The sequence below is a fragment of the Halichoerus grypus genome, chromosome 1 (assembly GCF_964656455.1).
Source record: "Halichoerus grypus chromosome 1, mHalGry1.hap1.1, whole genome shotgun sequence".
Taxonomy (NCBI): Eukaryota; Metazoa; Chordata; class Mammalia; order Carnivora; family Phocidae; genus Halichoerus; species Halichoerus grypus.
The window spans coordinates 70684975-70700960 of NC_135712.1; the positions used below are offsets into that span (position 1 = coordinate 70684975).

Sequence of the window (15986 nt, forward strand, 5' to 3'; positions counted from 1 at the left end):
TCAGGTTTTTGGTGTCAATTCAAAGATCTCTTTGCCTCAACCTAGTGTTATGCACTGAATGGTTTTTGTTTTTTTTAAAGATTTTATTTATTTATTTGACAGAGAGAGAGACAGCAAGAGAGGGAACACAAGCAGGGGGAGTGGAAGAGGGAGAAGCAGGCTTCCTGCCAAGCAGGGAGCCCAATCCCAGGACCCTGGGATCATGACCTGAGCCCAAGGCAGACGCTTAACCGACTAAGCCACCCAGGCGCCCCTATGCACTGAATGTTTATGTCCTCCCAAAATTCATATGCTCAAGCCCTAAGCCCCAAAGTGATGGTATTATAAGGTAGGGCCTTTGGGAGGTAATTAGACTTAGAGGGAGTCGTAAGGGTAGAGCTCTCATGAATGGGATTAGTGCCCTCAAAATGAGTCATGAAAGAGCTGGCTTGCTATGCTCTGCAAGTGGGTAGCTTGCAACATGGAAGAGGTCCTTACCAGAAACCAATCAGGCTGGTATGGTATTTTGTTATAACAGCCTGAAGTGAGACACCAAGGTCATAAAGATTTTCTCCTTTATTTTCTTCTAAAAGCTATATCGTTTTAGCTTTTTTTTTTTTTTTTTTCAGTTTTAGCTTTCTCATTTAGGTCTATGATCCTACGTTTTCTTCATAATATCCTGCAATTTCTTTTTCTTTTTTTTTTCTTAAGATTTTATTTATTTATTTGTCAGAGAGAGAGAGAGCACAAGCAGGGGGAGTGGCAGGCAGAGGGAGAAGCAGGCTCCTCACTAAGCAGGGAGCCCGATGCGGGGCTTGATCCCAGGACCCTGGGATCATGACCTGAGCTGAAGGCAGACGTTGAACTGACTGAGACACCCAGGCGTCCCTATCCTGCAATTTCTATCCAATCACTCCCTTTAATCTTCATTCTTGAATATCAACAGCGACCTAGTTGCCAAATCCAATGACCTTTCCTCAATTTTCATCTACTCATTTTGTCAAAATATTAGATAGATGATGAAATAATTACAAAAAAACCTGAGTAAAATAATTGCAAAAGTGCAAGGGAGCAGATCTGGTGAGCCTCTCAGGACATAATGTTTAAGGTGACCACTCACAGTACCTTGACGTACAGGGTACTTGATTACACACTTGTTGAATTGGTACTCAATTCTTATGCTGACCCAGGGATTTATATACAATCTTTGTGAAGACTACAGTACAATTAAGTACACTAAGAGATCCAAACTGAATTTTATTTCCAGGCTTACATGTGAACAAACCTACGCCTCTCAATGAACCAGAGATCCTTAGGGATCCAACAGACTGAGAATAACCCAGAGCCAAACCGAACTTTAAGGGCAGGTCTCAAAGTATTGAGTTTCACAGGCTGAGCATGTCTAGTCTAGTCTAGTTCAGTCTAGTCTAGAATCAGACTAGAGCCAGATCTGCTCTAAAGGGTGCAGTAGTGGGGAAAGGGTTAGATTTATCTAACAACTAGATGAGCTATAATTTGGTTAGATATGGTATTAGGTAAAGAAAGACAAAGTGATGTTTTCTTGTTTTAATATGGCAAGGTCTTATGCATGTTTACAGACTGTAGAGAATGAGCCAGAAGGGAATGAAGCTGAAAATGAGAAAGAGGCAGAGAGAGAGAGAGAAAGAATATTGCTGAGGCAAGGTCACAAGAGATGATGGGATCCAGAGCCCTCTAGGGAAGCCAAATTCTCTGTAGAGTTGGAATTGAGTGAAGTTGAGGAGAGAATTTTCCCCTTTTACTTTTACACTCTGGTATCTGTCTAAATTTTAAGATAATGGGTATTGACTATGTATTCATTTTATAATGGAAAAAATTTGAAAGAGCTCAGAATTTGGTTTAGATAAGATACATAAGAAAAAAAAAACTGCTCAGCTCACACGATCTCCCCCTCCTGCTTTAGTCAGTACCTCTAGCTCATATATGCTAGTTTTCTTGTTTTGCAAAACTATGTTAATATCTCAAAGGCAAGAGTTATGGCTCATTTTGTATCTTACTGTAGCTCTTCATTTAGTGAACACAAGATGTGCTCAATAAACATCAAAAAACACAGATTGGGAAAGTGTGCTACAGATGAAATTAATATAATCAAAAGATAGCTATTTTGATACATATGGGAACTTGTATATGATAAAGCATGCACTTCAAATCATTGAGGGAAATATAGGTAATTCAGTATATAGTAGTGTTGGGAGAGTTCGATGTGCATCTGGGAAAAAGTAAAGTTGGGATTCACATCTTGTATTTTGTACCAGAATAAATTCCTGTGTAGAAAAAATCATGGGATTAAAAAAAAAAAAAGCTTGGGGTGAGGAATGCCTCTCTAAATATGACAAAAATGCAGAAGCACAAAGAAAAATATTGATCAATTTGACTTGAAAAAAAAATCTGCCTGGAAAAAATATCATAAACAAAGTCAAAACACAAATGAAAAATGTGGAAATATCTGCAACTCATATCACAGAGCAAGGACTATTTTCCTTAATAAAGAACTTTTTTTTTTTAAAGATTTATTTATTTGACAGAGAGAGAGAGTACAAGCAGGGGGAGTGGCAAGCAGAGGGAGAGGCAGAAGCAGACTCCATGCTGAGCAGGGAGCCCACTGCGGGGCTCGATCTCAGGACCTCAGGATCATGACCCGAGCTAAAGGCAGACACTTAACCGACTGAGCCACCCAAGTGCCCCAATAAAGAACTTTTTACAAATCAGTAAGAAAAAGACCAGTAACAAAATAGAAAAATGAGCAAATGATGTGATATCATAAAAAAATTGTTAAGTGTATGAAAATGCTCAATTGCACTCATAATAAAAGAAATTCAAATTAATACTACAAGATACCATTTTTAAATTATAAAATTGGCAAAGATCAACAAGTTTGAGAACACTGTCTGTTGATGAGCATGTGCGGAAAACAGGTACCCTTATGTACTGCCGACAGTTTATAAAGTTGGTACAACCTTCATTGAAGTACTATGCATTGGTAAAATACATTCCACCTTCATCTCCTACCATTATTCTCTTGCTCAATCTATATTAGCCACATCTATGGCCTTGCTCTTCCTCAAGTAAGCCAAGCACACTCCACCCCTGGGGGCCAACACACCTACCTTTCTCTACTGCTCATGAAATGCATATCGCTTTTTCCTTACCTCCTTCAAGTCTTTACTCAAATGTCCCACCTCTACAGTGAGGCATTCTCTGATTGCTGTCAAAAAAAGTGGCTTCCAAACCCCTCCATTATTCTCTTTTTACCATGTTTTTAATTCCAAGCACTTATCATGTGACATTATTCTATGTATTTATGTTTATTGTCTGTCCTCTCCCACTAGATTGTAAACCTTGTAAAGGCAAGGACTTTGTTGTGTGTACTGCTACATACCCAGACTCCAGACTAATACAGGCTCAGCATGTAATAGGTGTTCATGAATGAATGGATGAATGAACTTTGAAGGACAAGTTAGCAATATCTATTAAAATTTATTTTTTTTATTTTTTATTTTTTTAAAGATTTTATTTATTTATTTGAGAGAGAGAGAATGAGAGACAGAGAGCACGAGAGGGAGGAGGGTCAGAGGGAGAAGCAGACTCCCCGCCGAGCAGGGAGCCCGATGCGGGACTTGATCCTGGGACTCCAGGATCATGACCTGAGCTGAAGGCAGTCGCCCAACCAACTGAGCCACCCAGGCGCCCTATTAAAATTTAGAATAGACATACCCAGCAATTCCCTTCTAGACATAACTTATAGTTTTACAAATGTGCAAAACAGAGAATGTACAAGGTTATTTGCTGTGACACTGTTTGTAATAGTGAAAGGAAAAACAACCTAAGGTCAACTTTTAAAATATACCCTCTACATCTGTACAATGGAATACTATGTAGATACAGAAGAATCTCTGATTCTGAAAATTTTTTTGCTACCTTTGGCAAATGTACATACGACGCATGACCACTGTAAGCCCTGGTGATACCACTGTAAGAATGATCTCTTTGGTTGATGTCCTGGCCTTGACGTGGTGTTGCGGTCCAGTAGAGTGAGCTCCGGAGGTGTCTGGAGGAATTCCAGTGTTTGCTGCGGTAACCTTATCAGCCCACCAAGATGGCGATGCAAGCGGCCAAGAGGGCGAATGGGGAAACACCCGAAACTAGAGGAACAGCTTATGTGGTCTATGAAGACATCTTTGATGCCAAGAACACATGTGATCACCTTTCAGCATTCAATATTTGTAACAGATACCTGGTGGTTTTGTACTATAATGCCAACAGGGCATTTCAGAAGATGGACACAAAAAAGAAGGAAGAGCAGTTGAAGCTTCTCAAGGAGAAATATGGCATCAACACAGATCCACCAAAATAAATGTTCTCTGCATTTTCATTTTAGACTAAAACCCATAAATGACCACCATCACCCTTTTCTTATTTTTAATTAATGCTGAATGTTGTAATTTCTTATTCGAGATTCAAAAGGACCTGCTTGAAACTTTGATACGTGTTAGAATATGTTATGTGAATAAATTTGTAACTTTTGGTAAAAAAAAAAAAAAAAAAGAAGATTGATCCCTTTCATCGGCTTTTAATGGTAAAGAGAGTAGGGATGGACAGGTAGAAAGAGTGAATAATTTTTACACTTTTATTTAGTGAGTATTAATCTCCTTGCAGAAAACATAGAATATCTGCCAATTAAACAATATTCTAACAAGAAAGATGTATCTGTACACATATAACCTGGTTCAAGAAAGATCTTCTCTTTGTAGATCCAAACTCATGAATAGGCCTAAACTGGCGATGCCTATTATTCATTCATTATGGCTAGATTTCCCATTTTACAAACAAACCTCCTTACTTATGGGAAGAGCTTCAGGGTTTCAGAATATCTTTAGTACAGGTTTCCTGATTCCTGGAGCTGCAGAATTCCCCTGCTGTCCATCAACTGACATCCACTTGCAGCTGCAGGGCATTCTGTAGGGCTACTCTCCTACTCCGGAGTTAAAATACATATATATACATATACTCCGGAGTTAAAGACAAAATGCACACAGGATAATCCCCTGGTAACCATACATGCCTTCCAATCTTACCAAACTATAATATGCTTACTGTCCCTCAAATAAAATGTTCTAATCCCTATCTCTATACCACTACCCATCCCCCCCCCCTTTTTTCTCCCAGCTTCTCTCATCTGGAATTCTATATAAACTTCTATCCAAACACCACCATTTTGAGGGCCAGGCAAAGTCCCATCTCTCTACTAAAGGACAAAGTCTTCCCTGACTATTCTAACCCTATGGTCATCTAGGCTCTGACCCTCTTTAACTTTTATCAAGCATCTGGCTCTAATCTTTTTGCTGCCTAATTCTGTTAATTAGCTTTTCACAAGCTTTTGAGTTATCTTCCAATTAGATTGTAAGCTCCTTAAAGGCAGACTCCTATATTCTGGTTTTCGTATCTTCCTCATGCATCTACATAGTAGATACTCTACATGTCCTGGTTTTGAAAAGTAACCTGGTCAATCCAAACTTGACCCAACATGTACATTTAGTGTTCTTTACAGATTTTTCTAGAACCATGTTCATATATCCTTTGTATAGACATGGATTTTCTGCTAGCCCAATCAATTCTTCGAGTTTTTGATATCAGAACTCGTCAGCTGACTCTGTGTCCCAGCCACAAGACTGCAGTTGTTCATCCTGTGGGAACTCAACTTCGATGTCATAAACGAAATTCGGATCATCCTTCTTCTTTTGATTTTTCTCAAAAAGTTCATCCATGATGCTCTTTCGCTTAGCAAGTTCCTTATCATCTAGTTTGTTCAGGTCTTCCTCAGGATCAATTGTTGTTTCCCGTTGAATTTGTTCCATTGTTTCTGCCAAACTCTGCCCCCACAAGTAACCTCGTAAAAAACTGAATAACTTCTCTAGCTGCCTCAGGGACACTTGTTCCAGGTAATTCTTGTGTCGCGGATTATTCTTTAATTGTTCAGCAGCTCTGTTGCAATCTAGGAGGGAAAAATGAAACTATATACCACACACAACAGATACACTGCAAACTACTGAAAGCATTATCTGCTGTGAGAGCCAAGTAGCTAAGTGGCTTTTTCAGAATGAATTATTTTCCAGAACTATTATTCCTTTATATCGAGCTTTGAGTGTGGTGGGGGAAGGAGGGATGCATTTTTTATTTCCTTAACTTAAAATCACTTTGAGGAGATGTTAAACACTTGCAACTGGAGAAAACATTCGAGATGAAAAGGATTTATTAGTTTTAGATATTAGTACTGGTACGAAGAAAAAATCAAGACTACAAATAAAAAACACATTTGGAGGGAGAGAAGGGATTCAGTATGATTGAATAATGCTATCTCATTTAACCCAATTCCATTTACAGATCAGGAAATTGAAGCTCACTGACAATAAGTAATTTAGCTGGGGCTCACCCATCTACCCTAATAGTCATGATTTGAACCTAGGACTGTCTAACTCTGAAGGCCATGCCGCTCTGTTATGAGACTGAAATCATTCTTATTAAGTGATTTAGAGAACATTTAAGATAGGAGGCAAGATAAAACATGAGGTACCTGAAAACTTCGAAAAGTTTCGGACTGGCATGATGCGTTGGCGACTTTTCCCCTTCATTTCATTCTCATAGATTAAGATAATAGCTGGAGGCTGGAACCTAATTCCACATTTCTTGGCAGTGCACATCATTCTCACATACACTTCAGGGTAAATCAGAGGAAATCTGATGAAAATGTGTTAGTCACATAATAACTTCCTGCTAAAGGGGAAAAAAAATATGTGTTGGATAAATCACACTCCCCAGTACCCCTCCTCCCCAGCAGATCTGGCTCTAGTCCAGTTCTAGAGTTGCATGCTCAGCCTGTCAATTTCAATACTTTGAGACCTACCCTGAAAGTTCAGTTTGGCCCTGAGGTTATCCTTAGTTGTTGGATCCCTGGTTCACTGAGGCGTGTAGGTTTGTTCACACATGAGCCTGGAAATGCAGTTCAGTCTGGACCTCTTAGTGTACTGCACTCTTAACCAAAGATATGTATACGAACCCCTAAGTCAGCCCAAGAATCAACTTAGAGGATCTTTTTTTTTTTTTTAAAGATTTTATTTATTTATTTGAGAGAGAGAAAGCATGAGAGGGGGGAGGGTCAGAGGGAGAAGCAGACTCCCTGCCGAGCAGGGAGCCCAACACTGGACTCGATCCTGGGACTCCAGGATCATGACCTGAGCTGAAGGCAGTCGCTTAACCAACTGAGCCACCCAGGTGCCCTAGAGGATCTTTTTAATTTACCAATTAAACAAGTATGTACACGTACCCTCTATGGCAAGATACTATGATTTTTTAACCTTAAACATTATGTCCTGAGAGGTTCACCAGACCACATCTGTCTCCTCTGCACATTCCCAATCATTTTCCTCATCAGGTTTTTTATGATTACTTATTGAATCATTTATCTTCCCTTCTATTCTATATGCTGCAGGAGGGCAGGGAACATATCCATTGTTCACCAGAATTTCTCAGCAAAATACCATACATACTTGTTTAATGTACTAGGGGTGCCTGGGTGGCTCAGTCAGTTGAGGGGCCAACTCTTGGTTTGGCTCAGGTCATGATCTCAGGGTGAGCCCGAGCCCCGCACTGGGCTCTGCACTCAGCAAGGAGTCTGCTTCTCTCCCTCTCCCCCTCCCCTCACTTGCACATGCACTCTCTCTCTCTAATAAATAAATAAATACAATCTTTAAAAAAAAATTAATTTAATGTACTAATATAAGATACAGCCCCTGTATATCCTTTAAGTGTTTATAGTCTACAAGTCTGATAAAAAATGCAGACCCGGTACAGATTCAACCTCTACATATACAAGGAAATAAAGTTTACACGGTTTTTATTTCAACTTATTTGTCTCACTATGTTTTCTCAGTTACAAGAAACACAGCTATTTTGCAGTTAACACTTTCTATTCCCTCTTCCTGGTGCCTAATGCCATAATACACTTAATTATAGGGATTGCTTTAGATAGGACTATGATATTCTCAGGAAGATTTGCAAATGTCAAGGAACCCAGAGGTAAAGCAGCATAGGGTGATGATACCTTCATAAACTTTATTCTGCTAGAGAATCACCATAGGAACATAGTACTTTGGAGAAGACTGGGGGTAGCATGGGGGAGGAGGAGGAGGAAACATATAAAATGATTACCCTTGATTCTTTCTTTTTTTTCTACACATATAGTTTTTTAGTATAGTATTTTTTATATTACACATCTATTTCCTGCCTTGTAAATTTAACAACTTATGTGATTTTGTCCTTAGATACTTTACTAAAATGCACATTTTTATGACTGTCAAGTGTTTTGTCCTATGGATATACCATTATCTACACTATTCACTCCTTATTGTTGGACGTCAGAATTTTTACTCTTAAGAAATTAATCAGAGGGTCGCCTGGGTGGCTCAGTCGGTTAAGCATCTGCCTTCCACTCAGGTCATAATCCCAGGGTCCTGGGATCCTGCCCTGAATCAGGCTCCCTGCTCAGCGGGGAGCCTGCTTCTCTTTCTCCCTCTGCCTGCCTCTCTGCCTACTTGTGCTTTCTCTCTCTATCAAATAAATGGATGAAATCTTAAAAAAAAAAAAAAAGAAAGAAAGAAAGAAAAAAATTAATAATAAAGAACTGCCTTTTCAAATTACTGCGCTCTGATCTGATGCAAACGATCCCACCCCATCCCCTTCTACAAATACTACTCCCAGTTAACGTCATTAAAGTCTGGTCTGTTAGTAAGCTTTCTAGGAGATCCTACTGAGCACAATATAAATTCCACGCACTCAAGCAAATAAATGGCTGTATTCATGATTGATGTATGCAATTGATAACAATGTCGCTTTTTTGACTACAGAGTCCTTTTAAAATTTAACTTTTAGGGGCGCCTGGGTGGCTCAGTCGGTTAAGTGTCTGCCTCCGCTCGGGGATCGAACCCCGCATCGGGCTCCCTGCTCGGCAGGAAGCCTGCTTCTCCCTCTCCCACTCCTCCTGCTTGTGTTCCCTCTCTCGCTGTCTCTCTCTCTGTCAAATAAATAAATAAATAAAATCTTTTTAAAAATTTAACTTTTATTTGTACTAAAGTAATTTTATATTGTTTAAAATGTAAAATAATTCTGATGATTATAACAAAAAACTGTTGTCCTCTGCCTTTCCTCTCTTCATAGGCAACCAGTTTCAATTCTTTTAAGTGTTTCTTCCAAATCTCCATATTTCTTTTTTTTTTTTAGATTTTATTTATTTATTCGACAGAGAAACAGCGAGAGCAGGAACACAGGCAGGGGGAGTGGGAGAGGGAGAAGCAGGCCTCCCGCTCCCGATGCGGGGCTCCATCCCAGGACCCTGAGATCATGACCTGAGCCGAAGGCAGACGCTTAACGACTGAGCCACCCAGGCGCCCCTATCTCCATATTTCTTAATTTCATGCTTATACTGCTATTTTCAGTTTTCGATAGTACAGTCTGACATCTTTCCTCTTGCAGACACCGGTCCTAGCTTCAATCTGCACCTGGGCCTACTTACAGATTCAATTTAATTCATGAAGACAGACGATACATTGACCTAACTCTTCCTTCTAGGAATTAATACTTTTCTCCCCAGGAATCAGTGACTGCCATAATCTTGCTAAACATCCCCTGCAGCCCCTAAAAGTGTATGGATTTTGCCAACAGAGAGACGATCCTCTCCCTAACTCACGTCCCCGCTAGTGCAAGACTGACTTTCTTACCCTTAGAGAAATACAGAAAGTGCATCTTCTGCAGGGGATGGTCTTAAAACCGCCGTGAGGGGTTTGTTTCCACCCAACTGTAGTGCACAGCGGAGCACTTAATTCGACTTTGAGGCCGGGCGGAGCCTGCCGCTGTAGGAAGAGGAGACAGCCATAAACCCGCAGACTTGACTGTAGGGTGAATTTCCCCGCAGAAAGGCCGTATCCGCAAGTACCTGGAAGTGGAGGTGGAGATAGGTAGCTCCCCGATACGGCTCGCAGGACTGCGCGGGGGTCTAGGTCTGGATGGGAGCCCAGGGAGTCGTTCCCACAGTAACAGCCCTGGCGTAAGTCACGGCGCGTGCGCCGCTCCTCGCCCCGCCCCCCGACCCGACGGCGAGGGGCGGGGCGGCGAGGGAGCCACTAGGGTTGCCGCCTCCCGCAACGCCGGAAGCTTCGGGGGACTAGAGCTGCGGGGAGCCGGGGAACGGCAGGACCGCAGGCGCATGTACTGTCTTCCGTCACGGTCACTAACTCCGTGGCAGCACGCTCTAGGAGCGGCATAAGGCGTGCGCAGTCTCCTCAGCCCGTATTTCGTCCCCGCGCGCTCCTCTGGGGGGCGTGTTCTCCAGCGTCCTGGCTCCCAGGGCCGTGGGCGTCCGGGCGGTGGCCTGGCTGCTCCTCTGGGAGGCGGCTGGACTCACCAGCACACCAGGCACGGCCTTCGCCGCCGCCCCCATCGACGCTGGTAAAGGGAGGGGCGGGGCTGCGAGAGTGGGGGTGGGGCGGGGGGGGCCGGTGGGTGGGGGGCAGTCCGGACTTTTCCATCCTCCGAGCTTTGCAAGGTTTGCTCCTTCTCCGGACCTCGGTGCGCGGACGTAGAACCTGCTAGGTGACCTGGAGGAGGTTAAAAGCAGAGGCCACGTGCTTCCCATCCTTCCCACCCCACAGGCACTGCTCAGAGGCTTCTCTTGGGTCTCTGGAGAGTCTGGCTTTGTCGTTCAGAGGTAGTACTGGCCGTACTATTACTAAAATACCGTGAATGAAGTACGGCGGTCAAGTGTCTTGGGATGCATGAAGCTTGGGACCCCCGAGGGGACCAGCAAGGCCACAGTGCCCTGTGGGGTGTGAGAATCCCAGTCCAGAATAGAGACACTGACGGGGTAATGGCATGGGAAGGGGAGGACAACTAGTTTTGCTTTACAAACTTTTTATAATAGAGTGGATTGGGCTGGAGCTTCTCTTATGACTACGGGCTGGGCAAGCGAGTTGATTCATTTCTTTGGGCCCGAGTTGGTGGGCCGCAGTGCTGTGGATCCAGCGCTGAGCTGAATACGGCCCCAACCCTCGTGGAGCTTGCAGAGTAGTGGGGAAGTGCCGTAGTAATTACAATAAGGAAAGTCAGTACAAATTAGGTAAGTTCCTCCATCTGTAAAGTGAGGATATTAGGCTAGTGTCAATCACAGCTTTTGTGTCTTCACATATTAGGTTTCCAAATTTATTTAAAGTATTAATGAAGCCAAAATGAATTTTTATTTTTTATTTTTTATTTTTTTTTAAAGATTTTATTTATTTATTTGAGAGAGAGAATGAGAGACAGCACGAGAGGGAAGAGGGCAGAGGGAGAAGCAGACCCCCCGCTGAGCAGGGAGCCCGATGTGGGACTCGATCCCAGGACTCCAGGATCATGACCTGAGCCGAAGGCAGTCGCTTAACCAACTGAGCCACCCAGGCGCCCCCAAAATGAATTTTTAAACAACTGGACTTGGTGATCTCTAAAGACTCTTCCAGCCCTGGTATTTTATGATTAAAAAGAGGTCAATTTCCAGAGCCAGTTCAGGCCACAGTAATCAAAGTAATATTTAAGAGGAAAAATCTTGAAGGTCATTCAGATGCAACCAATTCATTTTGAAAATGGTATTTTTGCTTTAAAAATCATAAACAATCTATTTGCTATACTGTTTGTAAATTACTTCCTACCATCCCAAGATGAATATGATTTACTATTCTGTAGTGTATATCCCAATAGAATTTAAGCCTATTAATCTGACCTTTTTTCCCTAATTTAACTTATAGGTAGATATAAATCCTTACTCTCCACCCCTATTAAAATTAAACATAATGAAACATCTAGATTTGTAAAAAAGATACCCAAAGTTATTTTTTGGAAATGATTATATATGCTTCTCTGAAGCAAATGAGGATTTTTTAAAATAGGAAAGTGGAAATATCTTAGGCTTTAAACTTTAAAACTCTGGCAAATCTTGCTTCTAATCAGTAACTTACTTAGTGGTATGGCCTAGAACCAGTTAGAACTGTTTATTACAGAGTTTCCTCCTGTGTGCAAATGGCAGTAATTTTGCCTGCCTATTTTGCTAGGTTGTGAAAGTTAAAACATGTGAAATCCCCAAGTAGAGGATTTGTCATATGGATATCATTTAATAAATATTATTTTTCCATACTTTTTTCCTTCCCTTGTATATTTCAGTGTTTTCATTTTCATATTTTTTCATGCATCTTTTCAGGAATAAATCTAATAGACTTAGCAATACACAATAATATATGGTTTTCGTTGTGTTTGCTCTAATGTTCTTTCCATACACTTCCAGCTTTTGAAAATAGAGTAAAGTTCCATAGCAAGGTACCTGGCAGAGTTGATGGTCATCAGTAACTGAATTATTTATTTATTTATTTATTCATTCATTCATTTATTTATATTTATTTATTTATTTATTTTTAGTTAGAGAAAATCTTAGGCAGGCTCCACACCCAGCACAGAGCCTGAGATCATGACCTGATCTGAAATCAAGAGTCACACGTTTAACTGACTGAGCCACCCAGGTGCCCCTGAATTTTTAATTTTATGATGCTGACTTCGAGTAATAGTTTTAATATCTGACTTCTGCATGGTGTCAGTACAGTGAGATTTGGGGTTATTCTACGTTTATAAAGGAACCCTTTGAATCTTTCACAAGCCTCAGGTTTTTGTTTCTGTTTTAAACCTTCCCAACAGCTCCACAAGGTATAAATGTACCATCTTCTCAGTTTTGTAGGTGTGGGTGGTAGAATACAGAAGTTGGCAGTATCTGAAACACGGTTTCAGTGAACCAGGATTAAAACTTGAGTTTTCCTGGCTCTTTAGCCATTCTGTTCCTTTTGGTGTCCTGGGATCATCTGAATAAAATAGTATTAATGACAAACACTTACATAGAGCTCTTACTATGTGGTAAGCCCTGTTCTGCATGCTTCTACATGTATTAAATTCTCATGACAAATAGCAGAGAGATAAACTATCTTGTCCAAAGTCACATAGCTTTAAGGGACAGACTAGGATTTGAAACTAGGCAATTTAACACCAAAGTCAATGTTCTTAATGCCTATGCTTTATTAGAAGTAGCTTTTTAGATAGCTCAAATTGTTTAAGTTTTAAAAGCTTTTCTTTTGTTTATAGGTTGGTTAGATTTTCCAGGCAAATAAAGCCTATTCAAACAATTTTCTAATTATTTAAGTATTCTTTCACTGAGTGCTTATTTTATTTTAAGAAATCTTCTGGTTCTTACAGGCATAAGGGCCACTTGTTCAGAAATTATTTTGAGGCAAGAAGTTTTGAAAGACGGTTTCCATAGGTAAGTTTCCCACTGACTTTTACTTATGTCAAAATACTGTTTTGTATAATTTAGAGCAAAAAATCAATAGCTGGAAAATGGATAAACTGAAAATCTCTTGCTTTCTTACAAGTTAAAAGTGACAGATTTATCATCTGTGGTTCACAGTTTGAAATAATGATCAAAATAACAGTAGAGGGGGGTGCCTCGGTGGCTCAGTAGGTTAAGTGTCTGCCTTCGGCTCAGGTCATGATCTCAGGGTCCTGGGATGGAGTCCTGTGTCGGGCTCCCTACTCAGCCGGGAGTCTGCTTCTCCCTCTGCTTGCCATTCTCCTTGCTTGCTCATGCACTCTCTCTGTCAAATAAATTATTAAAAATAAATACAATAACAGAGAAGAGGAGAAAACAAATGTGTATTATTTACCATGCATGTGTATTTTTTTTAAAGATTTTATTTATTTTTGCGAGAGAGAGCGTGTGCGCATGAGCACGAGTGGAGGGAGTAGAGGGGCAGAGGAAGAAGCAGACTCCCTGCTGAGCAGGGAGCCCGACACAGGACTCCATCCCAGGACCCCAGGATCATGACCTGAGCTGAAGACAGGCACTTAACCGACTGAGCCACCCAGGTGCCCACATGTGTATTTTTAATATATATAACATACATATAGCCAGATTTACTTAATCTTCACAATGGTTGTGAGATAGACAATACCTTTCTTGTTTTTCACTTGATCTTAGCCAGAAGGCCAAAAAGTGATTCCCTTTTTTGCTTTTCAGATGAGAGAAGTGGGGTTCAGAGAATTTAAATAATTTAGTAGAAGTTAGGGTGGTAGGGCTCTAACTCAAATTTATGACTATCATACTCCAAAGCTATGGTCTCATGTACTAAGATATTATACCACCCTAAATCACTGTTTCTGATTTATAAGACTTGGTTCCAAATGACCAAGCTGTTCCCAAAATAGAAATTATTCCCAGGCAACCGTCTCAGGTCCCCTTCCTCTTTGGGAGCTTTGTACTCTATCATTCAATAAACTTCACTATCGCTCAATAAACCTTGCTTTGCTTCCCACTTAAAAAAATTCTCAAAAATGAATATTTGCTAGTATTGAAGATATTTAAAAGAGTAATAAAAAGTTGTAGAAACTGTCCTGTAAGAAAACTTCCCAAACTTTAAAGCTTTTCAAGGTAATTAATTTGAAATGATTCTGATATTTGATATACAAAATCTGATACATTTATTTTTTTAAATCGCTGCATTTTATAAGTAACCTTAAACTGAGACATCTCACTCTCACTCTCTTCAAAGTTAGCCTACATGTGAATGGCTAGGAGGTATAGTAGAAAAAACTTGGGGTTTGTTTTGTTTTGTTTTGTTTTTTAACTCAGACAGATTTGGGCTCAGAGTGTAGCTCTATTATTTAGTAACTGTCGGCCTAAGTCAAGCTTGCTTAAATCTTTGCCACCTTACCAGTAAAATTAGATAATGATGGTATTTCCTCATTAGGTTCGCAAGGATTAAATCTGAGAATATATGGGAAGTCCTTTAACGTAGTGCTTGTCACATAGTACATCCCCAGGAAATGTTAGCTCTTATTACAAACAATGAGATAGATGATCAAGTTGGGCAATACAGTTTCAGTGAAAGAGGAGATGTGACTATAAAATAATAAAACTGATTTTGGGAGGGAAGTCACTTCTAAAAGGAGTTTTTGACCAAGTTTTAGACAAATTTTAAGCAATGTCAGGGTAGTTATGCCAAGGTTATAGCTGCTTTTATTTTTTTTAAGATTTATTTGAGAGAGAGCATGTGTGCAAGCGGGGGGAGGGGCAGAGGCAGAGGGAGAGAGAATCACAAGCAGACTCCCCATTGAGCACCATCCCAGGACCCTGAGATCATGACCTGAGCAGAAATCAAGAGTCTGATGCCCAACCGACTGAACCACCCAGCACCCATGCCAAGGTTATAGCTTCTGTCTTTAGAGAAATTGGGATGTATTCTCAAGAGAAATAGGAAATACTAAATAATGCAAATTTGGCAGTGTAATTATAAATTACTCCAGTGAGGAAGAAAGAAGTTCCTGAAGAGGCTATTGTGACAGCAAAAGTAGCTGTCCAGTTAGAAGTACTGAAGGTAAAAACCAGGACATAAAACCAAGGATGAAGAGTGACAGAACCTGTAAGAGTAGATTCAAAAACTAGAAATCTCAGAGTTATTTGAGATCTTCAGAAAATGCCAGTAATCATTTTTTAAAAAGGCTTTTTAGTTAAATGTTTAGAGTAGGTGTAGTGTTGCTGCTAGGGTAGAGGAGGAAACATTAACAGATTATAGAAAGTAGAATTTGTTAGCTTTCCTTATTTCTGTCTTCTTGGTCAAGAAGAATTACTTCCGCTCTGGAGAGGGCCAAGCAAATATTGGTAGGAGGAAACTGAAGTGCAGAATATGTAAGGGAATTATATAAAAGGACCTTACTATTATGAATGAGTTTAGGGTCTCCCTTCTTTGATGATCTATAGTTCAGTGCAGTAGAAGAATTTGCTTAAATGATTGCTGAACTTCTGTTTGTAATCTTTGGATAATCTGGGAGTTAGTTAGTTGATGTAGCTTCTGGGC

At 40.5% G+C, this 15986-nt stretch overlaps 2 protein-coding genes across 8 annotated transcripts in view; one reads left to right on the forward strand and one right to left on the reverse strand.

Annotated features, from left to right (window-relative positions):
* Positions 1-4546: 4546 nt before the first annotated feature.
* Positions 4547-10140, reverse strand: CEP19 (centrosomal protein 19). Of its 7 annotated transcripts, XM_036108627.2 has the most exons (4): positions 10004-10136; positions 9789-9920; positions 6590-6730; positions 4547-6010 (listed from the first exon to the last, which is right to left on the reverse strand). In XM_036108627.2, the coding sequence occupies exons 2-4, from the start codon at positions 9811-9813 to the stop codon at positions 5649-5651; spliced, it is 528 nt and encodes a 175-aa protein (XP_035964520.1). In that variant the 5' UTR covers positions 9814-9920; positions 10004-10136; the 3' UTR covers positions 4547-5648. The 7 variants fall into 7 exon arrangements, with proteins under 7 accessions (XP_035964520.1, XP_035964526.1, XP_077923575.1 ...); XM_036108633.2 differs by lacking the exon at positions 9789-9920 and having other exon boundaries at positions 10004-10140; XM_078067449.1 differs by having other exon boundaries at positions 9789-10134.
* PIGX (phosphatidylinositol glycan anchor biosynthesis class X) overlaps positions 10074-15986 on the forward strand; it is a 36220-nt gene continuing 30307 nt past the window's right edge. The window contains exons 1-3 of the mRNA XM_036108635.2: positions 10074-10100; positions 10323-10515; positions 13330-13393. Coding sequence (XP_035964528.1) covers positions 10074-10100; positions 10323-10515; positions 13330-13393 — 284 coding nt within the window. The remainder of the gene's footprint in view (positions 10101-10322; positions 10516-13329; positions 13394-15986) is intronic.